General features: G+C 40.3%; 2 protein-coding genes across 2 annotated transcripts in view; one reads left to right on the plus strand and one right to left on the minus strand.

Moving 5' to 3' along the window:
• The window catches only part of RASSF4 (Ras association domain family member 4), a 70,835-nt gene that overhangs the window by 36,725 nt on the left and 6,992 nt on the right, over window positions 1–27,118 (plus strand). Inside the window, exons 4-8 of the mRNA XM_044659135.1 lie at window positions 13,012–13,154; window positions 16,461–16,549; window positions 18,058–18,218; window positions 24,692–24,793; window positions 26,036–26,087. Of these exons, the coding sequence (XP_044515070.1) occupies window positions 13,012–13,154; window positions 16,461–16,549; window positions 18,058–18,218; window positions 24,692–24,793; window positions 26,036–26,087 (547 nt within the window). The remainder of the gene's footprint in view (window positions 1–13,011; window positions 13,155–16,460; window positions 16,550–18,057; window positions 18,219–24,691; window positions 24,794–26,035; window positions 26,088–27,118) is intronic.
• Window positions 1,120–2,928, minus strand: DEPP1 (DEPP1 autophagy regulator). Its single transcript, XM_044659136.1, has 2 exons — window positions 2,770–2,928; window positions 1,120–1,840 (listed from the first exon to the last, which is right to left on the minus strand). The coding sequence occupies exon 2, from the start codon at window positions 1,836–1,838 to the stop codon at window positions 1,149–1,151; it is 690 nt and encodes a 229-aa protein (XP_044515071.1). The 5' UTR covers window positions 1,839–1,840; window positions 2,770–2,928; the 3' UTR covers window positions 1,120–1,148.

A 27,118-nucleotide genomic window follows, 5' to 3' on the forward strand; every position in this document is an offset into this window, starting at 1 on the left:
CTAAGTGCTACATTTTAAATGGACGTGGGCAGGTTTTTGTATTCTCCAAGGAGAACAGTCAGATAAATATGGCAGCTCTAAACCATGTAGTATGAAGATTGTTTGAAGAAATGACATGATTATTGGGGGTAGTGCCAGGGGTGAAGGGTATAGGATGGTTGTCTGCATATATCTGCATGGTTGTTACTTGGAAGCAGATCAGATTCATTCTTTGTGGCTCCAGAGGACAGACCTAGGACCCATGGGAAGAGGCCAGATTTAAATCTAGGACCTCGTGGCTCTCAATCCAGTGATCCAGCTAGCTGTCCCTATAGTAGGTTCTTAGTAAATATTTATTGACCGACTGATGCATAGTGGTTGTGTGACCTCTGGCTAGTCCGTTAACCTCAACTAGAAAGGGGAGCCACCAAAGTAAAACGAAGGATCCGGGTGGTCTGAATATCTACTCAGAAAATAAGAAATTAACTGTATTTTTTATTGATTTTGCTAAATATTTCCCCAATTATATTTTAATCTGTTTCAGACCACTTCTAGGTGTCGATGGCATGAGCTGCATGTTTTTATACCTCTAGGCAGCTTTCTGAGACCCTTGGTTGTAGAGAATGTGCCAATCTGCCTTGGTAGACAGGAGTTTTTGTTCAGCCAGGAGTTCCCTCTATCTCCTACTTCCATAAAATCACAAGAGACCCAATCCCTATTCATATTCCTAAGAAAATATTTCCTAGTAAGTAGAACTGTCCAAGAATAGGGCAGGTTATCTCACGATATGTGTCCCTTACCATAATCCAAGATAGTATCACCACCTGTATCTTTGACTCTGTTTTGAGCTTTAGATTTAAGCCTCAGTATTATTCCCATCTGTTAATTAGGCATAATAACTATTTGCAATATGGTAGTGACACTTAAGATGTGTTATCATTGTTACTTATCAGAATGGAAAGACTATCGTACTTCAGTGTACTTGATCAAAACAAAAACATGCAGCTCTTAATGGAAAAATTATCACCCCCAGCAGGGCACGGACTTTGAGACAATAAGAGAGCAAAGACAGGATATGTTCCTTTCCTTTTTTTTTTTAGATAAGAAACCTAATAATATAGGAAAACACCACAATAGAAGGCTATTTACAGGAGACTTTATTTGTGGGGTCACAGTTCATAAATGACCGGGAGATTTGAGTTCAAAGATCGGGGTATCCTACCCTGGTGGGGATTGCTAGAGTTGTCCAGAGCAGCATTCAACACAGAGGGCTGAGTTCTTTTCTCCAAAGCCTTGCCCCACTCAGGGGACAGTTTCACCAAGGGACCCCCAGAAACTTTGGCTTCACATCTGACTCGGCGAGGGACTCTGGACTTGCCTGTTTCAGTCTGTTTATGCAGAGGTGAAGGGTCAGTGGCCGAACCAGTCCTCCTCAGAGCATCCTTCCAGCTCTGTCGCTTTGGTTGGGATTCCCCAAAAAGCCAGTCCAGGGGGTCAGTGTTGTTGCCCAGAGGCAGTGTGGGGTTCTGACCACTGAAACGGGCTGTGATGTCTTGTAGGGATGAGGTCGGGCATGACTTCTCACTGTGTGAAGCTAGAGACACATCATTGAAGGTCTTTCCTCTGAGTTTACAAGGCCTCCGTGGCCTGTTGTAGGGGAGACGTTGGGCCCCATCAAGCACAGAAGTGGGCTGGGCTAGCTGACAGATGGACTTCACGTAGTCATCAAGGCTCTGTGATGAGAGAAGATCACTTTGGAGCTCATCACTTTTGGCCTGGGTACCTCCCAGCATCATCATCTCCGAGGTCTCACTTATGGTTGGCAGGAGGGCCACTGAAATCAGGAGCCTGGACCTCATGCCTTGATATAGGAAAAAATAAAATTAACCTATTAATTGTGAAAATAGTTCAGGAGGAATCCTAGAGCTTGACATGAAAACTAAAATTTTTATTATCTTTTCATCATTCAAAAAGTCCTGATTGCAAACCACTGACCCTGATAGCCTTCTCTGTTAGGAGAGTTGAAGGGTGAGCAATTAGCTTGCTGAATTTAGCAGGACTTTCTTACTCTAGCTAGACACTGATGGTCATTCTTAGAGGGCAAGAATAAGAGCATTTACATATAACACTTTTCAGTTTGCAAAATGTATTGCATGCATTATTTAATCCTCTCAACCTATTTTATTTAATTTTATTTACTTTTTTAATTTTAATTAAATTTTAAATATTTAATACTCTCAACCATTTTACAAGTGGGGAAACAGACTGTGCATTGCCGTACAGCTAGTCCGTGTCAGAGCCACTATTTGAATTCAGGTTTTCTTGACAAGGAGCCCAGAACTCTTCGGGGCACCTGTTTTTGAGTCTTGCCTCTGACACTAGCTCTGAGAACCTGAACAAGTCACTTCATGGCATGACCTTTAGGGCCTCTTTCCAGCCTGGGATCCTTACTGTAGTTAGCCCAGTGCCCATATAGAATGGGGAAAAAAAATAGGAATAGCTTCCTAGTTCCCCTTTTCGGCAGCTAGGCAGCTTGGGGGCCCAGAATGGCCAATGGTTGTTCCCACTTTCTACAGAGCCATAGTTTTGGGCTCCAGGTTTCTGTCCAGGCTATAATCAAATGCAAGACTATTCAGGACACACTTCGAACACGTGTCTTTTAGTGCCTGCCTTAGCCTCTTGTTAAAACTTAACTAGCTGCTCTAGCCGGGGGGCATTGCAAATGATTTTTAATAAATTAAAACAAACACCCAAACACAAGCCCAGGGCATCGAGGGAATATGCTCTCACCTGCAGAGCCTGGGCTGGGAAGCTCTCTCTGAGGTTGCTGAGCACGATGGCTTCCTTAGGACTGAAGGGGAATCCTCCGATCTGGCAGTAAGGGAGCAGAGATCCAGGGTCCCTCCGGGGCCCGAGCGCAGAGTGCCTGGAGCTGCTGATGCCTGCAAGCCCGGGAGCCGCTTTCTGGCCAATCTGGGCAGCCCAGCAGCCTTTTATACAATCCCCTGGTCATAGATCACTGTCAGCTGTGGACTAAAAATAGCAGCACTCAGGAAGGCTCTCAGAGGAAAAACAGGCTGGAACAGGGCTGGGTCTGCTCCTTTCACTAAGCTCTCAGTAAATGTTTGTCTTAGCTTCATTTCCCCAATGATTCAGTTATTGTTCATCTTACAGTGAGGGGGAGCAGCATAAGATCAGGCTGTGCTCGGCCGGCTCTTGGCACGATGGCTTGTGCTCAGGCTGCCTCTGCCCTAATGGAGCAAAGGGCTCATAAAAGCTTTTCCGCCATAGTCTAAAAACTGATTTCCATTGTTCCCCCGTACAGCTTTCCCACAGAAACAAAACTATTCTGGGGCCCATTTCCAAGCCAAGCTCTCCTTTTCCCTGCACCTGTCAGGTGGCTGAGGGATACAGCCCTTAGCAGCTAGCGAGCAGGCTGGATGTCCTCATGGATGTCAGGACGAAGCACCAGAGGGACAGGCAGGGTTCCAGCTTGGGTTAGGAAAGACAACTTTCCTGGAATCAGTTCTGATATTTAAAGATGGTTTGGATGAATTTTTCTTTTCTTGGTTTCTCCTTCTGAACTTTTCTCCCTTTTCCTCAAACTTTCTATTTATTTCAGATTCTATAGAATCTCTGATTATAAGGTAAGAAAAGAAATTATAAGAAAATTGTAAGAAATTATATATAAAATTATAAGAAAATAAATAAGCCTTTAAGAAGTACCTACTGTGTTCCAGGCACTGGGCTAAGTACTTGGCAGATATTGTCTTATTTGATCTTTTTATTTGAGAGATAGGTGTGATGATTAATTTTACAGTTGAGGAAACTGAGGCAGAAATGAAGTGAATTGTCCAGGCTTACACATCTTAAGAAGTGTCTGAGGTCAGATTTGAACTTGGGTTTTCCTGACTGTCGGCCCAGGGCTCTAGCCACCACACCCCCTATCTAGCTACCAAAAGGCTTTCCAGTTTGTATCTGACCAAACAGCACTTTGGCACATCTCTGACAAATAGTAGGTAGCACTTATAGTTATACTTTTAAGGTGAGCAAAAAGATTTTACCTGTTATTGTATTTGAGTCTCTCAATAACTCTGTGAGGAAATGGCCATTAATATCCCTATTTTTAACATAAGGAGTTGGAGGCAAAGAGAGGTTAAAGATAATCCAAGATTAAATAATATTTCAAGACAAGAGAAGAATCTTAAGGGAAGGTGTGATCAAATGAGTGGTACAGATAATAAATACTGTGGGATTTCAAAAGGAAAGGAACATTGGACCAAGGAGGTCAGGGAAGGCTTTATAGAAAGGATATTGTCTGAAGGATGGGTAGGATTGGGAGAGATATAGTCTATAGGTTTAGGGAGCTTTGTGGGATGAAGGGGGAGACAGGTGAGAATGTGAAGAATATTCAGAAGACATTGACTAAACTAGTTTGTTTGGAAGAGATAAATTGGTTAAGAATAAATCATTATAAAAAATTTTTTTTAGAAAAATTTTCCATGGTTTTATGATTCATGTTCTTACTCTCCCCCACAACCCCCAAAAACTCCCCCCCCCACCTGACACGCATTTCACTGGTTTCTTCATGTGTCATCAGTCAAGACCTATTTCCATATTATTGATAGTTGTACTGGGGTGTTTTTTTAGAGTCTATATCCCAAATTATGTCTGCATCAACCCATGTGTTCAAGCAGCTGTTTTTCCTCTGTGTTTTCACTCCTGTAGTTCTTCCTCTGAATGTGGGTAGTGTTCTTTTCCATAAATTCCTCAGAGTTGTCCTGGGTCATTGCATTGCTGCTAGTACAGAAGTCCATTACATTCTATTTTACCACAATGTATCAGTCTCTGTGTACAATGTTCTCCTGGTTCTGTTCCTTTCACTTTGCATCAATTCCTGGAGGTCTTTCCAGTTCACATGGAATTCCTCCAGTTTATTATTCCTTTGAGCACAGTAGTATTCCATCACCAGCAGATACCACAATTTGTTCAGCCATTCCTCAATTGAAGGGCATACCCTCATTTTCCAGTTTTTTGCCACCACAAAGAGTGTGGCTATAAATATTTTTGTACAAGTGTTAAGAATAAATTATGAAAGTCTTTGAGTTTGGACATGATTCTGTTATCATTGGGAAACCACTTAATATCAATGAATGGTAGAGATGTTTTAGAAAATGTTTTAAGAAGAGCGATATTTAAGAATAGTGATATGCAGTATGGAGTAGAAGGGTAAGAAAGTGGAGTTTGTGAGGCCAGTTAGAAAACTCTTGCAATAACTCCAGTCTGAAACTAAAGGGACTATCCCAAGGTGGTGGCATTGTGATCAGAAAGAAGGAGACATGTAAGAGAGCCCACAGAGAACAAACTGGTAGCTAACAAGATAGGGGGGAAGGCAAAGGAAAGAAAGAGACAATTAGATCTAGATGGCCACTCAGCAGAGACACTAGAGACAGACTTTGTGCTTCGCAGGGGTTATGTGATTATCAGCTTCCTTCTGATAATAAAATATTAAGATTCTGTGACTCCATTGGGAGCTAGTTGCGAAGGAAAGATAAAGTCAGGAAAACATGGGGAATCTGAGAGAATAGCAGAATATGCAAGAGTAAATAATCCAATAGACATTTGGAAATTGTGTGTGTGTGTGTGTGTGTGTGTGTGTATGTATGTGTGTTCTGAGCTCAAATTTCTATATACATATATGTATGATAAAGAGTTGTTCGAATATGACCTCAAACACTTACTAGCTGTGTAACCCTGGGCAAGGCACTTAACTCTGTTTGCTTTTGTTTCCTTGTCTATGAAATGAGCTGGAAAAAGAAATGGCAAACTACCCAGTATCTCTGCCTAGAAAACCCCATACAGGGTTACAAAGAGTCAACTACAACTGAAAAGCAACTAAACAACGAAAAATTAGGAGTTCTGAAAGATTATATATATATATACATGTGTATATATAAATATTATACATATGCATGTCTATGTTGAAGAATTGGCTCAGTACTCTGTGTTTACAGGTTTGGCAAAAATATTTTTATGATTTTATATATATGGGGAAGAAGGATCCAATGATGGACATGCAAACAGGTCACACAGCCATGTTCTCTTTCAAATTGGAGCATGGCATCAATTTATAATACTAAAACTCGGTCGAGGAGATGAATTGGGGCCAGGAGGATAAAGAAGAAAGATCAATGTGCCCTTGTGCAGTGGTGGGAGAGTGGGATAAAAAGTTGGGAGAAGGTGAAAATATAGTTAGCAGAACATTGTGATGGAGTTACTATTAGAGCATTTCAGAACAAATTTTGCAAGTCGAACAGATGCTTTCCATGGTCCTGCCTGGGGACAGCATTCTTGGCTGACATTGTGCATATCCCCACAGAGTCTTTATGTTAGCAATAGCTGGTTGCCCTCAGGTCACTCTTCTAAAAGCACAACCAAATAGGATGTGTCTAATTATCTATGGACGTTTTAGGGCATAATCAATAAATCAACCAATAAATATTTACTAATCATTTAGTATGTACAAAGCCCTGTGCTTGGTGCTAGGGATACAAAGAAAAAACAAAAATAGCACCTGTCCTCCTTAAGAAGCTTATATTCTAATGGAGGAAAGAACACATATATGAGTGCATATAAGATGTATCTAGAATAGATGGAGGGTAGGTAGAATTAGAAGTTTGGGCAGTAGCAGCCAGGGGACCTGAGAGAGTCCTCCTTTGGGAAGTTATGTGTAAGCTGTCTTCAATGAAACAAAAGAGTATTAGAGATAGAGGTTAGCAAGGAGAAGATTCCAGACATGGCGGATAGCCAGCATGCAAAGATATGGAAATGGGAGCTGTGACACTGAGTTTGAGAGGAACAGAGAGGCATATATCTATTGAGCCACATATTTAACTCTAGAGAGCAAACACCTGGGCTTAGGAGGATGATGAAGGAGCACACAAAATTAAATGATTTTCTCCTTTTCAGTTCGAGGAATAGAGCCACTTCAGTAGCATACTTCAAGCCACACACCTCTTCAAGAAAAGAAGGGAATAATTCTATTCTTAAATCCCAAGTTTTTGTTGTTGACGTGGTACCCTAAGCCACGGTATCCATTAATTAATTAATTAATGACTAAGTCATTGGCAAAATGTGGCTTTGGGAACCATTTCAGTCACGTAGCTCAATGCTGTTTGTTCCATTGTGTCCCTTGTCTCAGGCTTCTCATTAGTCTGTCATCAGGCTTATTATCGAGTTTGTATTTCAAGCATATTCAGAACTAGGCATGCCTTCAAGGTTCAGGATACAAACAGCCAGAAAATGCATTTGTTCCTTAAATAAATAGCAGAGAGCTGTGAATGAGGAAACAGAAATTCTGAATTATCTCCAAGTCTTTGATCGACCCTCCTTTCTGTCTTCTTACACTCTCTTCCCAATGTCTTTCTAAAATGAGTGAGACTATAGTCCTTGATCATACCATATCCGCACTGTTTGTTATGTTTGGCTCTGGGTCCAACATATTGGGAAAAACATTGGCATGTCCAGGGGAAAGTGACTGAGGTAATGAGGGAATTGGGAGATCATACCATATAAGAACTGGTTGTAAGTAGCATTGTTTTAGCCTGAAGAAGTACAATTTGGGGGGCAAGAGATGGGGAAAGAGACAGATGAAAGCAGTCTTCTAGATTTTGAAGGGTTGTTCCTCTTATTCTAGAGCAGGGGTTGGCAACGTATGGCTCTCGAGCCATATCTGGCTCTTTCTGCAGGAGCCATAAAGTCCATTTTTTTTTCAGGTGCTGTTACAGGAGCGGCACTGTGAGCACTGTACGGCTCTCACGAAATTACATTTTAAAAAATGTGGCATTTATGGCTCTCACGGTCAAAAAGGTTGCCGACCCCTGGCTTAGTGGATAGAGAGCCAGGACTGATGGTGAGGCAGATCGTGGCACAATATAAGGATTTCCAAAAAGTAGGGCTATTTCTTAAAAAGGGTGTTTTGCCTCATAAAGTAATGAATTTCATATCACTAGAGGTTTTCAAGGATGAAAATCACGGCCATTTGTTAGAAATGTTGTATAGAGGGCATTCCTGTTTCAGGTAGAGAATTGCTAGACTTTAGCTGACAGGTTATACTTGCGTCCTGCCTAGCTACTTTCTAAGAGACCTCCTTAAGATGAGGAGGTACTTATTTAGTACTTGTGCTTAACCAGAAACAAGGTTCAGAGTGAGCATGGTTTTCCACCTGCACATTGTGGGAGTGAGCACAGGGGAAGTTCATGCTTTGTTTCATTTGTCAATTCGCATAAGACATCTTTCTACAAGTTTATGCTAGCCTTGTCTCTGATTTGTGAACTAGATAATTGGATGAATCACAACATGAGAGCTTGTTAATTAGACCAAATGTCAAGGTGTCCAAAATAGATGTACTATTTCCCAATTGATTCAATTAGGGTTTTATTTGTTTGTTTTTAGCTATATTGGGGAAAATAAGATCAATCAATAATAATTTACCAAGCATTTTTTATGTGCGTGCCACTGAGATTACACATCCTAAAGCAAGAGCATCTTTTTCTCTTGATCTTACATTCTCCCAAGTTAAAGAAGGTACTGGGGCCACTATTTTGAGTGGATGGGATTCTTGATAGTTATTTGATGAAGAGACATCGTTTATTCCAATCCATAACTAAAAACAAACACTTCTCTACACCATCCCCAACAAATGATTATTCAACCTCTTACCTGAAAATCTCTAGTGAGAAGGAATCAACTTATTCCCAAGATAGGCCATTGTACTTATGGGTAGATAGATAGGTTAGAAAGAGAGATAAACCCAAAGATAGATAGATAGCTAGATAGCTAGCTAGATAGCTAGCTAGCTAGATAGAAAGAACATTGGTTAAGTTCTTATTGTGTGCTAAGCACTGGGAAAACAGATACAAGGGCAGAAAAAGAACCAATCCCTATCCTTAAGGAGCTTATATTCTAATGGGAGAAGACAACATATAAAGGAGAGCTGGAAAAGTCAGAAGAGCTGGGAAAGAAATGAACATGGATAATTTTGACTCTGTAGGAACTTAGCTATTAGCAGAGGAGCCCCAAGGGTAGTGGCATTTACAGGGTGAGAAGATTATTGATTAGGGGGAACAAGCTGGTTAGGTCTAGTTGCTAGTATTAAGTTAAGCTATTTTTTATAAACAACTTATACTTATTGTGCTATATTCCCTTTGAAATAAAGTAGAAGTTCAATCCTTCTCCCATACAACATCCTTCAAAATATTTGAAGATGATTTTCCATTTTTCTTCCCAACTAAAATGTAGTAATAGGTAAAGTTTAGGTTTAAGTGGTTTTCTAGGCACTAGATGAAATAGTCCTTAGGGCCAGTTATCAGAAGTCCAAGGTTTGGGAAGGCTTCCAGGGAGAAACTGACAAGTTACCACTCAGATATAAACCAGGATTTTATTTAACTAGGACAGGTAGGGGAAGGGGAATGGGATGATCTTACTGGGTCTTAAAATTAATTCCTCCTACCAAAGTCCAGTAGGATTCAAATAGATGTTAACGACACTCGTCTCTACCTTCAGATCCCCAGCCACCTGTTCTATAGCCTAACCAGAATCTACCCCCTTTGCTAGTAATTCAGAGTAAGGGAAAGCTGGAAGGTCCCCTGGGTCAGTAAGGGAGATATTTCACAACCGTTGTCCTCTGGGTCTGGCAGGAGTCCACCTCATTCCCCTTCCTATTGGATTTATACCTGCTACTGCTGTGATTCTACTGGGCTCCTGCCAAACCCAGAGGACAGCGGTTTGGGAGCCATCTCCCTTGCTGACCCAGTGGACTTGTGCACCTTCCAGCTTTCCCTTACTCTGATTTCCCTATAACACTAGACTACACATCACTAGGTTTTTCAGCCACTTTTCTTATGGCATGATAGTCTCCACTATGCTAGTATATCTCTCTAAGTGATCAGTGTCCTGAAAATATGGCAAAGTACTCCAAATGAGGACAACATAATTCAGACTATCACTTCCCTATCCCTAGATGGCATGCCTTTTTTAAACTTAGTTTAAGATTATATTAGGTTTGCCCAAGTCAAAACATTACCCTTGTGATTGTCACTGGTTCTCTTTAAAATGAAAGATGAAAACACAGTAATTAGTTGTATAACTCTACATGTAGCTCTAATATGGGGAGGAGGTAGGATCTGGCAAGGAGGTAGAGTAGGATGAGACGAAGTTAAAAGATTAGGTTACATAGGATCTATATCTTACTTGGAAGATCAAGGAAAGTCTAGGGGCTGCTTCCTGGGGCAGAAGTTAGTGGATCGTCCTATTTTCACAGAGCTTTGAGTGTCAAAGAGCAGTAGATAATCAGCCTGGAAAGGCAACTCTAAATTTGGAGCCAGGAAACCTGGGACCACATCCAAATCAGATATTTACCTTTTTTGAGACTTAGCTGCCTTATGAGGGTGAGGCTGCAAGTGCTCTTTAAGTTCCCTTCCAACTCTTAAGTCCAATAGTCCAAAGATAGGTTAGGTCCAGATGACAAAGAACTGAAAATGCCACCCAGTTGATGCTCTGTCTCCCATCTCTGTACCTTTGCCATTGACTGTCCACTTTAAAAGTTAATTTTATTCTCATGAAAACTCTGGGAGGTAGTTCCTATCATCCCCATTCTACATATGAGGAAAGTAAGGCCGATGTAGATTTAATGACTTGCACAGGATCACACAGCTAGTATGTGTCTGAAGCCAAATTTGAACTTGGGGCTTCCTGATTTCAAATCTTTTGCTCTGTCTACTATACCACCTAGATTCTTTAGGGTAGGGACTCTAATATTTTTATCTTTGAATCTGTGTCCCTAGTACAATAAAGAAACAATTCTTAGAATTGAAATGTAGAAGGAAACCTTAGGACCATTTGGTGCAGGAGCTTTTGTTCCAGGGTCCCTGGGTAGAACTTGGAGGGAGGAAATTTTTTACATCTTTATTTTCACTAATCTCTAACTGAATTTAGTACATCAGTAATGAACGTAGGTACCAATCATGATTCTGAGAAGGGGTTCCTTAACTTCGTCACACTGCCAGAGGGGTCCAGATTACAAAAAAACTGTTAAAGACCCTTGCTCTAATATACACTTGAGGAAACAGAGGCCCTGCAAAGTGAAATGAAGTACTTGGCTATATGTCCAGAGCTTAGTAAGCAGCTTGGGCTTTCCCCTCCCCTAGTCTTTTGCTCCCAAAACTAGTGTTCTTTCTACCACACCATTCTCACACCACCTCTCTTCCTTACAACAACAAAAGTACAATATCAGTATTTGATCATTTCCTATATTGAGAAAATTCCTAGAAAGTGAAATTAGTAAATAGAACAAAATGTGTTGGAGGAAGGGAGGGGTGAGAGGGACCAAACAGAGTGTCAGTGTTCTGGGAACGTTAGAAGGTAATTGTCCATCCTTGAACAACCCAAAAAATTTCCTAAATTTGGTCCTCTTTGGAAAGATGAAATAAAGTCAGCTCAGGGTCAGCCAGCCTGACTCACACTGAAGCATAATAAAAATCAATTGCCCTAATAAGGGAGATTTTTAAGAGGCCCAGTTAAGTCAATGAAGAAAAATCTGGTAAAAAACACTCATTATGAGGAAGTTAGGAGTTGAGGGGTGGTACATGATCAGGGAAGGGGGGCGGGGAAGGTGGTGAATGACTGAGTGAAGAGAATAAAAATCTTTTTTTGTTTGTTTGTTTTTTAATCTTCTGCTTCACCTTTGAAATTAGAAAAATAATTTATCGTTGGAAATCTCATCATATGAAATATCTTCCTTACCTCCCAGTGGAGAGGTGATAGACTCAAATTGCAGACTGAAACTTTTTTTTGGACATTTGTTAATAGGGCTTTTATTTTTCTTGTTTTCTCAAGATGGGAGAGAGAGGAGTGGGACAGAAATGGTGGATTAGTTAAGTGGACTTCTGGGGGAGAAATGAATTAAAAAGACAGGTCCTTAAATGAAAGAGAAAATCTCATTATAGACTCTGACAACAAAATAGATTAGGGAAACTGCTCGTTGATTCATTAGTTCTCATCCCTTTGCTAAATTTAGTGCCTTATTTTTAAAGCAATACTTAGACTTCCTAAAGGCACAGCTAGGTGGTACTATGGATGGAGTGTCTGGAGTCAAGAAGACTCATCTTCATGAGTTCAAATCTCAGGCCTCAGGCATTTACTAGAGACCTTGGCTAGTCACTTAACCTTATTTGCCTCAGTTTCTCATCAGTAAAAATGAGCTGGAGAAGGAAATAGAAAACCAGTCTCTTTGCCAAGAAAACTTCTTCTGGGGTCACAAAGAGTTGGACATGACCGAAAAATGACTGATTGAGCAGTTCTCATAAAATTTAGTACATGTTGAAATGGAATTGAATTCTTCACTGTGCATAAGAATAAAGGCACAGATATTTGAAAACATTGGATAATTCAGGAATGCTTTGGGTAACTTGCCTTTGAATTGTAGGTTAGAGATTCATTCAGGCACACATACCAATGCAGTTACATTAATTCCCTCCGGTCTTATCCTGACACCCTTTCAAGTTTGGCTTTGCTCTTGGTCTGACTGATGGAGGGGAGGGGAGTTCACTTGCAGATAACTGAGTGGACCATACATAGGAAATACAAGTCAGCTTAAAGTCCATTAATAGTAACTCATTAGAGAACTGGAACTCATGAGGTCGGAAGGGGAAATTTCTGGGCTCGTGTGTAAGAACACTTCTACCTTGAGATTTCTATTTCCTCACAGGCTAGGCTGTACGTGACAGATTATACCTCGGCTATGTTCCCGAATTAATTCTGACTCATCAGATTCATCCCGAGTATTGCTTTTTTCTGGCCAAGTCTGGGTGGGATGAGATGTGAAAGTGCACGGCTCACGTTTCCTTTTGCTAGGTCCTCTCACGTACCAAGTGTCATACAGCACGTGGGGGTGGGCGAGTTCTGAGACCAGTCTTTAAACTGGATAATTCTGGCCTTGAATGTCTTATGTTTTGTCCCCACCCCCAACTTTAGGAAGAAGGCGAGCTGATCATCGAAGGGCTACTCAATATATCCTGGGGACTGAGGAGACCCATCCGGCTCCAGATGCAGGATGATAATGAGAGAATCCACCTCTCTACCACCCCCTGGAAGAAAGACCTGCCAAGTATAAACCAGTGAGTGGGCCAAGGGAGAAGAAGCACCCTTGATTGATCCACATAATTCCCTTGCTACTCTAGACATTCATCCAACCTTTTTTATGAGGCCAGAGCTGGAGCAGGAAAAGGGAAGGGTCCAGAGAAGTAGAGGGTAATTACGAGAGAGGAAATTGAGGACATTCAAAAATGGAATGACTTGGTTAAAAGTCATAAAAAGATCACTACTGATTTCAAGTTATCAAGTATGTATCAAGGACTTCCTGAGTACTTGGTACTGTGCTAGGCATTGGGTACTGACACTCCCCTGCCCTCAGTCAGTCCCTTAAGTGACCTGTCCAGAATATACATGGACTACAGGTAGTGAAGAGCAGGAACAGGATTCACATCTAGGTCTTCAACTCCAAATCCAGTGATGAGTTCTGCTCTACCATTCTGCCCCTTCTTAAGACTTGGCCAGAAATCTCTTCTCTTTAAGCATCAGTTTTCCATCTATAACATGGGTACCACCTGGCTCATAGAGTAACAATGATAACTGGCAATGATTAAGCACATACTATATATACCAGATAGTAGAAAGAAGCCGGGGATAAAAACAAAGAAAAAAAATAATTCCTGCCCTCAAGGAGCTTACATCCTGTAGGAAATAAATAGCTTTCCAGGGCTGGAAAGCTGATTAAAGATCTCCTATAGGAGGGCGCGCTTGACCAGATCCAGGAAGACAGCTAGGGATTCAGAGGTGGTAGTAAGAAAAGAAGGAATTCCACAGATGTGAGACAGTGAGGGCAAAGACCCAGTTATCTGGGATGGAATGATGTATGTTAGAAATAGCCAGAAAACCTACTCTGGACTAGGGAATGCATTCATTTGCTATGTAAATAAAGTCCTATACAAAGGGGAGCCATTATTGATTAACATTAGATGGATGTTCTTCCTCCTGGGATGGCCTCAAAATCATTGGGTTTCCTTGACTTGGGACAGCCACAGAATTCTTTATGAAAGTGACTCTGCCTCAATTGTCCAAGTGTCCTTGCCAGAATTTGTTGGTTTTTTTTTTTTTTTTAGCATTTAATAATATTTATTTTTTAGAAAAGTTAACATGGTTACATGATTCATGCTCTTACTTTCCCCTTCATCCTTCCTACCCCCCCCCCCATAGCTGATGCACATTTCCACTGATTTTAACATGTGTCATTGATGAAGACATATTTCCAAATTGTTGATAGTTGCATTGGTGTGATAGTTTTGAGTCTACATCCCCAATCATGTCCACCTCAACCCATGCGTTCAAGCAGTTGCTTTTCTTCTGTGTTTCCACTCCTGCAGTTCTTCCTCTGAATGAGGGTAGTGTTCTTTTCCATAAATCCCTCAGAACTGTCCTGGGTCATTGCATTGCTGCTAGTACAGAAGTCCATTACATTCAATTTTACCACAGTGTATCAGTCTCTGTGTACAATGTTCTTCTGGCTCTGCTCCTTTCACTCTGCATCAATACCTGGAGGTCTTTCTAGTTCACATGGAATTCCTCCAATTTATTGTTCCTTTGAGCACAATAGTATTCCATCACCAAGACATACCACAATTTGTTCAGTCATTCCCCAATTGAAGGGCATAACCTCATTTTCCAGTTTTTTGCCACCGCACAAAGCATGGCTATAAATATTTTTGTACAAGTCTTGCTTATCTATGATCTCTTTTGGGGTACAAACCCAACAATGGTATGGCTGGATCAAAGGGCAGGCATTCTTTTATAGCCCTTTGAGCATAGTTCCAAATTGCCATCCAGAATGGTTGGATCAGTTTACAACTCTACCAGCAATGCATTAATGTCCCAATTTTGCCACATCCCCTCCAACATTCATTACTCTCCCCTGCTATCATTTTAGCCAATCTTTTAGGTGTGAGGTGATATCTCAGAGTTGTTTTGATTTGCATTTCTTGACTTATTAAGAGATTTAGAACACTTTCTCATGTGCTTAGTGATACTTTTGATTTCTTTATCTGAAAATTGCCTATTCATGTCCCTTGCCCACTTATCAATTGAGGAATGGCTTGATTTTTTTATACAATTGATTTAACTCCTTGTATATTTGAGTAATTAGACCCCTGTCAGAGTTTTTTGTTATAAAGATTTTTCCTCAATTTGTTGTTTCCCTTCTGATTTTGGCTGCATTGTTTTTGTTTGTACAAAAGCTTTTTAATATAATCAAAATTATTTATTTTACATTTTGTAATTTTCTCTAACTCTTGCTTGGTTTTAAAATCTTTCCTTTCCCAGAGCTCTGACAAGTATACTATTCTGTGTTCACTTAACTTATTTATAGTTTCCCTCTTTATATTCAAGTCATTCACCCATTCTGAATTTATCTTGGTGTAGGATGTGAGATGCTGACAGCAGTTTTTGTCAAATAGTGGATTTTTGTCCCCAAAGTTGGGCTCTTTGGGTTTATCATACACTGTTTTGCTGATGTCACTTACCTCAAATCTATTCCACTTGATCCTCCCTTCTGTCTCTTAGCCAGTACCATACCGTTTTGATGACTACTGCTTTATAGTATATTTAATATCTGGTACTGTTAGGCCACCTTGCCAGAATTTGTGATCACAATTCCAGAAACTTTTGAGTCTGATCTTTAAGTGGCACCCAGGCCAAGATCCCACCATTCTTCCAAAATCAAAATAATAAAAACTAACACTAATCTAGTGCCTACTATGTACAAGGTGCTTTACAAATATCTCATTTGATCCTCACAGTATTTTTAGCCTTGTTTTACAGATGAGGAAACTGAGGCAAGCAAAGATTACATTATTTGTCTGAGGTCACGTAGCTAGAACGTACTATATTCTAGATTTGAATTTGGGTCTTCCTGATCACAGACCCAGTGCTCTATCCACTGCCATCTAGCTGTCCCATGAGGGCAAAGGAGTGTGAAAAGCAACACATTTTTGGAAGTATTTGTCAAGCTGTTTTGGAAATTAGCTCTGTTGAACTTTCCTTCCTTCCTTCTTTCTCCTTCTCCCCCATTTCTCTTCCTTCCCCTTTTTTTGTTTATCTAAAATCATTTATTTAAATCCTAAATTATGACACTTCTATGTCATTCTCTTCTTTCATCCCCTTAAAAAAAAGAAAGATTGATTTATTTCTGTCATCCATGGTGGCTCTCTTATGTTTCCTTTTCTCCTGGTGTGAAATGCCAGCTTTTGGCTTCTGTGTCCTCTCCCCTCCTTTGTCCCTGACATGTGAAGTTTATCTCCCTTGATTCCTTTGAAAATGAGAAGCCTGTTTTTTAACAACAGAAAGCCTCAACATGGTGACTATCTTTTCAGAAAAGGGCTTCACCAAGGTGCCAGGGAGACCATCGAGGAGTCAAGCCCTCATGCTACAGTGACCTCAGAGAACTCTGGCACTGACTCAAGTAAGTGGGGCACTTCCTATATGCATGAGCTAACGTGGGAGAGGACAGAGAGAAGAAAAGATTATATAGAATTGCCCTGGAGATTTTATAGAGAAAAGTGACTTCACACCAAGGTTTTTCTCAGATGCTAGTGTTTCCTTCCCCCATAACCACATTTCTGGTTTGTATATATTTTGTATCTACTTATATATCTCTGTACTATTTCCAGCACAAGAATGTAAGCCCCACAGGGCACTTTGTGAAGCACTGCAATATTAAGATAAAAAAAGGCTGTCGCTCACCTCAAGAGGTTTACATTCTGTTGCACCTGAGAAAAGCCTTGTGGAAGAGGGAAACTTTGGGCTGAATCTTGAAGATAATTCAGTATAAAAAGATGGAGGTGGGAGGGAAATATGTCAGGTATGGGGGACACCTATGAAAAAGCATGGAGTCTGGAGATGGATGTTGCTAGTGATAGACATTAAGTTGGTTGATTTGGCTAGATCACAGAATACATGAAGGAGAGTAATCAATCTAACAAGGAGAGCAACGTGTATATAAATAGGTCCATTCAAGATACATACAATGTAGCTGTAAGATAATGTGTAATAAGTTTGGAAAGGTAAATTGGAGCCAGATTAAAGGGTTTATAGGTATAAACTAAGTCATCAGGCAAGCTCAAGTCTAATCAAGCCACTTTAGAGTCTCATTTTTCTCTTCTTTGACCTAGAAAATCTCCCCAAATAGTGTCTTCTATTTGATTTGTGTGCCCTTGCATATAACACCCATTAAAGGTCACTCAGTAAATACCACTAATTTTCTGACTAAACTCTAAGTAAAAATCTGGCAATCTCTAGAGCAGGGGTCAGCAACATATGGCTCTTTCTGCAGGAGCCATAAAGTCCATTTTTTTTCAGGCACTGTTACAGGAGCGCACACTGTGAGCACTGTACGGCTCTCACGAAATTACATTTTAAAAAATGTGGCGTTTATGGCTCTCACGGCCAAAAAGGTTGCCGACCCCTGCTTTAGAGGATAGGCTGTTCTAAAACCCATCACTACAATATTGTATACATTACTTCTTTTCTTTTCCACTCAATATCTTGATCTACCTACTTGAACAAAAGAATAACAGAACTTGTATTCTAGCCTCTTATACAATTTTAGTGCATTTAGCCCATTTACATTAATTATATTAATAAAAACCAGGAAACTACTTAATGATTTTGTAAACATAAGTTCCTTTTTTTAATTTTCAAAGATATTTTATTTTCCCAATTACATATAATAACAAATTTTCAACTTATATTTTCCAAAGTTATAAGATCCAAATTGTCTCTCTCTCTCTCTGTTCTCAGATATAGTAAGCAATTTGATTTGTTTTATTATACATGTGTTATCATGTAAAACTTACTTCCATATTGGTCAAACACAAGTTCTTAATACTATTTTGTTCCTGAGTACAATTATCCTATCATATTAATTATTGCCCACCAATACCTTCGTATTTTTGTTCCCCTTCACATCAGCTGATTCTATAAATGGTGAAGAGGAGACACCACAGCTCATGAGGACAAAAAGTGATGCAAGTTGTATGATTCAACGAAGATCAAAATGCCGCACCCTGGGAGAAGCTCAGAAGATAAAACGACATCGATTCTCAATCAATGGGCATTTCTATAACCATAAGGTAATCTTTTAAGACTAGCACTTATTGTAGCGCATTTAGCCCATTTACATTAAGGATTAGTATCTGAAACCCAAGAAGAGATGGTCAGGTATAATGTGTATTCATAGGGGTTAAAGTCAATTATTAGAAAAGAAGTATGACTTTTTAATGAGTATATGGTGTATAGAGTTTTAGAATTAGAAGGAAACTTAGAGGTTATGCAATTTTATTTCCTGCTTGAGCCCTTTCTTTAGTAGCTCTGACAAGTGGTGAATCAGACCTTGCTCTTTAAGTATCCCTTATGTGGGCAACTCAATACCTTATGAGATATTACATTGTTGGAAAATTCTTCCTCATATTGAACCAAAATCAGTCTCCCTGCAAATTTGACTCACCAGTCCTAGGTCTTCCCTTTATGGCTGTTGAGAATATGTCCAAATTATCTTCCACTTGATGCATACTTTGACATTTCAATGGCTCATTGGTATGAGTATTTCCTCCACTGATGCACATGGACAAAACTGTGCATTTTTATTCATGTTTTCTCATAAATCTCCTTTACAGCCTTTCCTCTCTTGACTTCTGTCTCTTGCTCCCAATGTCTTATGTACTTTCCCTACCATCTTGGTCACCCTTTGGCAGACTTGTTCCAGCTTCCCCTCATAAAATATGATACCCAGAATTTAACACAAAACTGTGGCCATGGCAGGGCACAGTGGGTTTAGCAACACCTTTGTAGTAGATATTGTACTTCTATTAATGCTTGCAAACATATGAATTGGTTGGGCACACTAGCCCTACCCACTGGACCACCTAGCCAGCATAGAAGCAATTTGATGTGGGAGAAAAATAATATTGGACTTAAAAAAAGAAAAAGGCTCAAATCTAGCCACTGACATTTACTACCTGCCTAAACATGGGAAGGTGATATAACCTCTGAGCCTCAGTTTCATCAGCTATAAAATGGTGGTGATAATGCTTTCCCAACATTCTTATGAAGCTTAAGTGAAGTATAATGTATATAAATAAAGCGCTTTACACTAATTAAGAGCTATATTAATATAAGCTATCACTTGATTAAATGATTGAGTTTAAAGGAATATTGGAGTTGACTCAGAGGATTAAGAGCCAGGCCTGGAGATAGGAGATTCTGGGTTCAAATTTGACCTCAGAGATTTCTTACTTGTGTACCCAAGGTTCCAGAGCTAGAAAGTGTATGAGGTCAGATTTGAACCCAGGACCTCTGGCTCTTTCCACTTAACTGCTTCCTGATAATTCTTCATAACTCTTCATTTAATTTGCCACAGCAGAAAAAAGTATTGCTCAACTCCATGAGCTTTCTCCTCTAGTAGATCATTTAAATTGCATTGTGTACCATGTTTGCCATGGCCTCTATGCAATATCACAAACAGGACCTTTCTTTAAATCACTGGAACAGGCCCTTGCAGCCCTAAACCTGCATTACGTACAGTTTTAAGTACTTTGAATCCTAAGCCTTTAATGTTTTATTACTCTGCTCTCCCATGTCTGTGATGAACACTAAATTGATTTATAAGTGAAGTGATTATTTTATATGAGGTTGCTATAGGAACCAAGTCGATTATTTGTTGAATGCCTTATCCTAGTCATCCATCATTCCCATTTTATAAATTGAATAGATTACCTTGAGACATACTGCATTGACCTCAGCAGATTGCATCATTAGGTAAACAGAACTGTAAAAGGGAAGCAATTGTAACTACAAATAGAATGAGGCGAGTGGAGATAAGGGCACAGGTGAAGGCTATTCCAGATTTTGTGGCAAAAAAAGAGCTCAGGGAAGATGTTTCCAGTTTAAATAGTTCTCCCATCTCTCTTATGGAGTGAAGAGGTTTACCTGAGGAGCTTCTGTTTGGCAGGTAGGTGGTAGAGTGAAATGTCGAATCTGGAATGAGGAAGATCAGATTCTGCCTCAGATATTTCCTACCAGTGTGACCCTGGGCAGGTCATTTAACCTCAGCTTGAGCCCTGTTACTGATGTTCATTGTAGATTCTTAATCCCTGATGTTGATATCAAAGGACGATGATGTCCATCCCCAAGAATTTCCTTTGTCTGCCATTGGGAGAGGCACATTCTTGGGTTGTATGGGTCATGGGTCCATTTCTTAGATTATGATGAATATCAGAACTGCGTGATGAACTGAACCCATTTATCTAATCTTGAACATCATGACAATTCAATGCCTTTTTAGCAATTCAGTGCTCAGCTTGCCATCTGTCCAATTGGTTCATCATATGGAGCTAGCCAAATAAATATGTCATTTCACTGTGAAACATGGAGCACCAGAGTCTCCAAAGAAGAGAAAATAAATAAACCCCATCAGGCAATGGAGGGATGCATGATGACTGTGAGCAGCTCGTATAACATAAATAAAGAAAAACAAAGTAAAACCAGAATAAAGGGTGTTAATAAGCACTTAATATGTTCTAGGCACTGTAGTAAGGCTTTCTCACCAAAGAAAGGTCTGATCCAAAAAGGAGATGGGCTGGTAAAAGTGAAGAGATGGTTAATAGGTAACCAACCAATCAATATCTTAGTTTTCCTTTTTGCTCTTGTCTTCTTTCTTAGAATCAGTACTAAGTATCATTTCTAAGACAGAAGAACAGGGCTAGAAAGTTGTGGGTTAACTACTTTGCCCAGAGTCACACAGCTAGAAAGTGACTGAGATCAAATTTGAACCCAGGATTTCCCATCTCCAGCCCTACCTATCTATCCACTGAGCCCCCTACCTGCTCTTCCATTGGTATCTTTGTGATATCAAATGAAATCAAAAAGAAAAACAAAATATTCTGTGGCCATTTGGATGAGAGTACATGGGGAAATGATTGCACAAGATGGCAGCAATCTATATCAGTGGATGGGAAACACATTGGTGTGATCAGCAATTCATTTGAGTGGGGAGCTTGTTAATACTGAGCCTGATCTTACATAGAATAAATAAATTATTGTGCATTATAGGTTCACCTATGAAATGGGGATTGATTCTTCCAGGTTACCTCTTGACAAATGAATTTTTCTAGGACATTGAACTAGAATTTTGGAGAGTTAAATCTACCTTCCTAGAATGAGTACTAGTTTCCCCAAGAGAACTATGTGTACCATAACAAAAGGCCTCTTTCTCATCTTGTTTTGCACCTAGTCATTAATTTACAGCCAGGTAAAAGGGTTCCTAGGGCATCACAATAAGTAGATTTTATCATTTTTTCAAACTAGGAGACCTCAAGTTGACATTTTTGGAAAATACAGAACATTTTGGTTGTATTTGTTAAGTAACTTTTTTTTCTCTGAATGGTATTGTGCCTGCTTTAGCTCACATAGAGGTTTTTCAAAATGCTATTTTTATCACAGGAAAGGTGATTTAATTTCCGGAACAGGCAAAAGTTTCTAACTTATCTTACTGCCTTGACCTTGCCTGCTAGATTCAGTTGTGTCTCTCTTTGAGTGAAACATTTACTAGCTTAAACTGGGGAGTCTGCCACATCATTTTTGGCAGTGCTCATATCAGTATCAGACCTAAAGCTAAATGGGAGAAGATCAACATGAAAACAACAAATAATGAGGACATGTTTGATGCCAAGACCTTTCTTCTCCTTATAAAGCAGAACAAGTCTACAGCCTCACTGCTTAGGAATGGGTGCCTCATTTTCAGTGTATGTTTCTTCTACGATAATGCCTTGTATTTTTATGGTAACTTTTTTCTAATCCAACTAGTTTTGACTTTGCTTTTGATATTTAAATTCAATTCCATTATTTTCAATTAATAAAAATCCATTTCTTTGCTTCTCACTTCCCCTTACCCCCTTTCTTAAAAAAGAAATAAAATCAAAATCTTTGTTACAAATATGTATGGTCAAGAAAAACAAATTTTCCTCCATTGGCCATATCTAAAAAAATAAATATAACCCAGTCCTGTTTTCTGAGCCTATTGCCTCTCTGTCAAGAAATGGGTGGACTGTTTCACCACAAGGCTTCTGGAAGATTGGTTTCTCATTGTATTAATCAGAATTCTAAAGTCTTTCAGAGGGTTTTGTCTTTCCAGTAATATTGTTATTATGTAATGGGTTTCCTGGTTCAGCTCATTTCATACTATATCAGTTCATACAAGTCTTCTTAGGTTTCTCTGACCCTATCCCCTTCATTGCTTCTTTGCACATAATAATATTCAGTCACATTCATGACCATAATGCATTTAGCCATTCCCCAATTGGTGAACAATTCTTCAGATTCTAATTCTTTCTCAGAGCTATTTTTTTTTAAGAAATCTTCTTAGCTTTCTCTAATACCTCCAATTTGTCCCACACATTCAAAAGACTAGTGAGCCATTGCTCTTGACCACAGTAACCATTCTATGTCTAAGTGTTTTGGCGTTTAAAGATGGAGCCACAATCTGGCTTCAGCCTACCTTTCCAGACTTCTTGTACTTTATACTCCCCTTTGTCCATTCTCAGTAGTTGCTAACTTAGCTATTCCCTAGCATTCCATCTCAGCCCTCTGTGCCTTTACAGAAGCTCTCCCTCCCACCTGGAATATACTCCTTCCAATCTTCACCTTCTTTTACAGTTCAATTTCCTTCTCTTATGAGATGCCTATGAACCTCAATAGCTTTCTAATCAAACCTAGACCTAAAAATGAATCTCTCCCACTTGGCAAGTAGATTTCCAGTCTTGGACAGTGGCAAAGATAGGAATGAAATGTGCTAAGGCACAGTGTCAGATATATATTGGTGATGAGTCATTTTAATTGTGTCCAACTCTTCTTGACCCCATTTGGGATTTTCTTGGCAAAGATACTGGAGGGGTTTGCCATTTCCTTCTCCAGATCACTTCACAGATGAGGAAACTGAGGCAAGGTTAAGTGACTTTCCCCGAGTCATACGGCTAGTAAGTGTTCAAAGTCAGATTTGAACTTGGGGCCTCTCAACTCCAGGGCTAGAGTTCTATCCACTGTACCACCTAGTCACCTAGTCTGATACTCAATAATGCATGTGAATTTGGCGGCTTGAGATCTAGGACTTCTGATATTCAGGCTTGGACCTTTCTCCCTTTAAGAGCTGAGTCAAAAGTATTGGAGAGGACAACAGGAAATGAGGCAGTTTAAGCCTCTTGTGCTATTCAGTCATGCGAGAGGAGAGCATTCCTCTTTGAGAGTGGATTAGTGTTTTGGCCTCAGAGGCAGAGAGCTCAAGGAAATTACCTCTTCTATGTATGCAGATAAGTGGGCCCCTTCAGTAAATACCCGAGAGAAATTCAGCTAATCTCCTAAAAAATATCTGTGTACAAGGAAAACTTTCCATTCTTTTATAGAATTCTAGTGTCTTTCATAATAGTCCTAAAGGAGATACACACATGTATGCACACATGCTGAAACCCTAAGAAAACTGCATATATGTCACGTTCCAGTTTGTTCTGAGCCACATTTTGGGGGAGGGTCTTACATTTGGACCAAGACGGTAATTAATATATGTGGAAAAACAAAATATATGTCTCACAAAATAAAACGTAGACTGTTGCCAGTCCTTTTCATTCATGACTATTATTCTTGTTTTTATCCCCCCCTGCTATTCTTGTAGGACCTCTGTTTAACATCAGGCGTTAGCGGTCCCTCTGCTCTTCTGTGTTAGTATTCAGACTGTTGCAGCCTTGTTTAGAGGATTCTCCATTAAAAATTAAAAATTAAAATTTTTCGATCATCCAATCAGGTTAAGGTTGGGGAAATGATTGACTGTCCTGCTTGTGTATGTTTCTGGTGCTTAGAGCAGTGTCTGACACATAGAAAGGGCTGAAAAAATACTTTTTCATTCATTCATTCTGAGGCACTTTGTACTAGGACTGTGGATTCTTGAGGGCATATTCCAGTGATTTCCCCCACCCAGAGGGGACTGACTATATCAGCCAATTGCTTTTGTGTAAAGTAGGTTTAGCCTCTGTAGGAGATTTCTTTAGTGCTTTTACTATGCAGTAGTATTGAGACTCTCTTGGGGTGCCCCTGTGATTCTCTCATGTCTGTAGCTTTGGGGAGGAAGGTGCTGTCCCAGTGTGGACCAGTACCTTCTCTGTAAGTTGTCATTCTGGAATAGGGCATGGGACCCCGAGAGATTAAGTGACCGGCACAGGCAAGATGTGTCTGAGGCTGGATTTGATCCTGGCTCTTCCCAAGTCCATGGCCAGCGCTCTCTGCTTTAAGCCCCGATTGGCTCTCTGTTGATTTCTCTAATAGGAGAAAAGACTTCATTTGGGTTCCAGAGCCCTTACAGCCTGAGGGGGGCTGAGGAATGGTGGGCTGGCACAGGGATTCTTTTCCAGGGAGTTGGTCGCAGAGGGCCACGCGTGTTCCTTGTGGACAGCGAATGAGGCTCTCTGGTTTCTGCTCCATCAGCCCAGGGTAAGTTGGTGACCTGACGGGAACACGAGCCTGCCTCGTGCTCTCTCTAATCAGCACTTCTTGTCTCTCTTAGACCTCAGTGTTTACTCCTGCCTATGGCTCCGTGACCAACGTGAGAGTCAACAGCACGATGACAACCGTCCAGGTGCTGACTCTGCTTCTCAACAAGTTCAGGGTAAGCCAGCCTGCTTCCCACCTACAGAGGGGGAACAATACACTTGTGAGGGCTTGAAAGATTTTACAACCTGGACCACATTTGGGGCAGTGGCATTCTGGTGTCCTTTTAAGGCAGAGGTCAGCAGACTGGATCCCACTACCTAGAAGCTAAGGATTTTTTTTATATATTTCAAAAAACAATAAATCTCTATTTTAAAAAGTTAAAAAAAAACATTCTTATCTCACTGTACAAATACAGGTGGTAGCTTGATTTAGCCAAGTTGTACAGAAACTTCAAGTTGTACAGAAACAATGCAATGAGATAGTTAATCTCTTGGTAGGTTGCATGAAAGGGAAGGCACATCTTATGCTTTTAATAAATTCATTTAGCCATTTTTATTGCGTGCATATGTGTCCAAGGTCTTAATTTTTTTTAAACCCTCACCTTCCATCTTAGAATCAATATTGTGTATTGGCTCCAAGGCAGAAGAGTAGTAAGGGTAGGCAATGGGGGTTAAGTGACTTGCCCAGGGTCACACAGCTGGGGAGTGTCAAAGGCCACATTTGAACCCAGGACCTCCTAGCTCTATATCCACTGAGCCACCAAACTGCCCCCAAGATCTTATGAAATATATAAAGGACCGAAAAGCAGAAAGAAAATAGAAACAAAAAGATAATGATCTCTGCACTTAAGGAGGCAGCATATTGCAATGAAAAAGCTCTGGAGTCAGAAGTTCTGGTTCAAATTCCATTCACTACCTGTGTGACCTTGGATTTAGCCTCCTGGACCTGGTGTAGGAGAGAGGACCCTAGCCTTTGAGTCAGAGGGATCTGGTTTCATATTCCTGCAGCAGACATTTAATAACTGCACGATCCCAGCTGAATTCCTTAGCCTGTCTAGGCTTCTGTAAAACAAAGAGTTTGGATTGCCTTCTATGTTCCAGACTTTGTCCTAACTAACTCTAGTGAGGTGTAATGAGGACTTGATGTTGGAAGGTGGCCGTGAGCATCAAAAGGAAAGGTAGAGAGGAAAGAGATCGGATCACCCAAACTTAGCCGTTGGTTGGATACTGGGAACCAGGGAGAGGGGAGAAGTCAAAGATGAGTCTCGTTTTATGCCTGAGAAGTGCTGCTATTATTAGAAGGAGAAACAAATATGGCAGAGGCCAAGGTGATGATGAGCCAGGTTTGGATGCAGAGTCTGGTACTAGGATGAGACGTCGTAAGTTGTGGTACTAATATCTTGTTTTGGCTGTTGCAGGTGGAAAATGGCCCCAGTGAGTTTGCACTCTATGTAGTTCATGAATCGGGGGGTAAGTCTCAAACTTTCCTTCTGGATGGTAACTCCTGCAGTTGAGTTTGGGGATTTTGTGAGTGGATTCTGACAAAATGGCATTTTTGGAACATATTCGGTGCCTGATATATACTAATTGATTGATTTATTTGACACAAATGGAAAGAAGGAATAAGCACTTATTGAACATTTTACTCGGTGCCAGGCACTTTACTGTGCATGGGAAGTACAGTGATGAGTTGGAAGAAGACACCCTCGCATGAGATATTTGGATTCCTGAATCCCAGGAACAAATGCCAGATGTTGTGAATCACTGGTGCTCAGCCAAAAGGGGAGCCAGTTATAGTTGTTCACTGCCTGTGAATAATAACAATAATAACAGCAACCCGGCAATAACAGCTCATATTTATAAAGCACTTTGCTCAGCACCCCCCCCCAACAATGTGCATAATATAGCAGAGAGGCATGGCATCAAGAAGATCTGAGTTTAAATCCTCTTTAATTACCAGCTGTGTGTCCCTGGAATGTTACTTCTCACTTCCCTCATCTGTAAAATGTGGATAATAACAGCACTTGCCGGATAAGTTTATTGTGAGAATCAAACGATATACAAGTAAAGTACTTTGCAATCAGTAAAGCACTGATATTATTATTATTAATAATGCTTTTAGAACACCTGGCACTTATTATTTTTTGTGTCCTCTCTCTTTCCCCCCACCCAAAGTACCAAAGCCTCATGAATCCTCCCTAAAACACTCTTAAGGGGGAAAACTGACTAGGGTTTGGAGGCAGAGAGAATGGTAGGAATGTTACCTGATCTGTGGAGTCTAGATTGGCCTTTTATAGATGTGGGAGGCCATTTTGGCTTTTCGCTGCCTGAGCAAGAAAAAGCCCAGCCCATCTGGAGTTTTTAGAGGTTTTATGTTACTTCTCATTGCTCTCCAAGAAATACTCATTACCATTCTGACCTAGTATTGCTGACTGCCTTGGAGGTCGAGAAGAGTAATTTTTACCCCCTGACCGTTAAGAATTATTTTCTTTTAGATCTCA

This window comes from Gracilinanus agilis, chromosome 2 (genome assembly GCF_016433145.1).
Source record: "Gracilinanus agilis isolate LMUSP501 chromosome 2, AgileGrace, whole genome shotgun sequence".
In the NCBI taxonomy this organism is placed as follows: Eukaryota; Metazoa; Chordata; class Mammalia; order Didelphimorphia; family Didelphidae; genus Gracilinanus; species Gracilinanus agilis.

Excerpts from the sequence above, each read along its gene's own strand:
- DEPP1 (XM_044659136.1), bottom strand. The coding sequence starts at position 1,838 with ATGAGGTCCAGGCTCCTGATTTCAGTGGCCCTCCTGCCAACCATAAGT.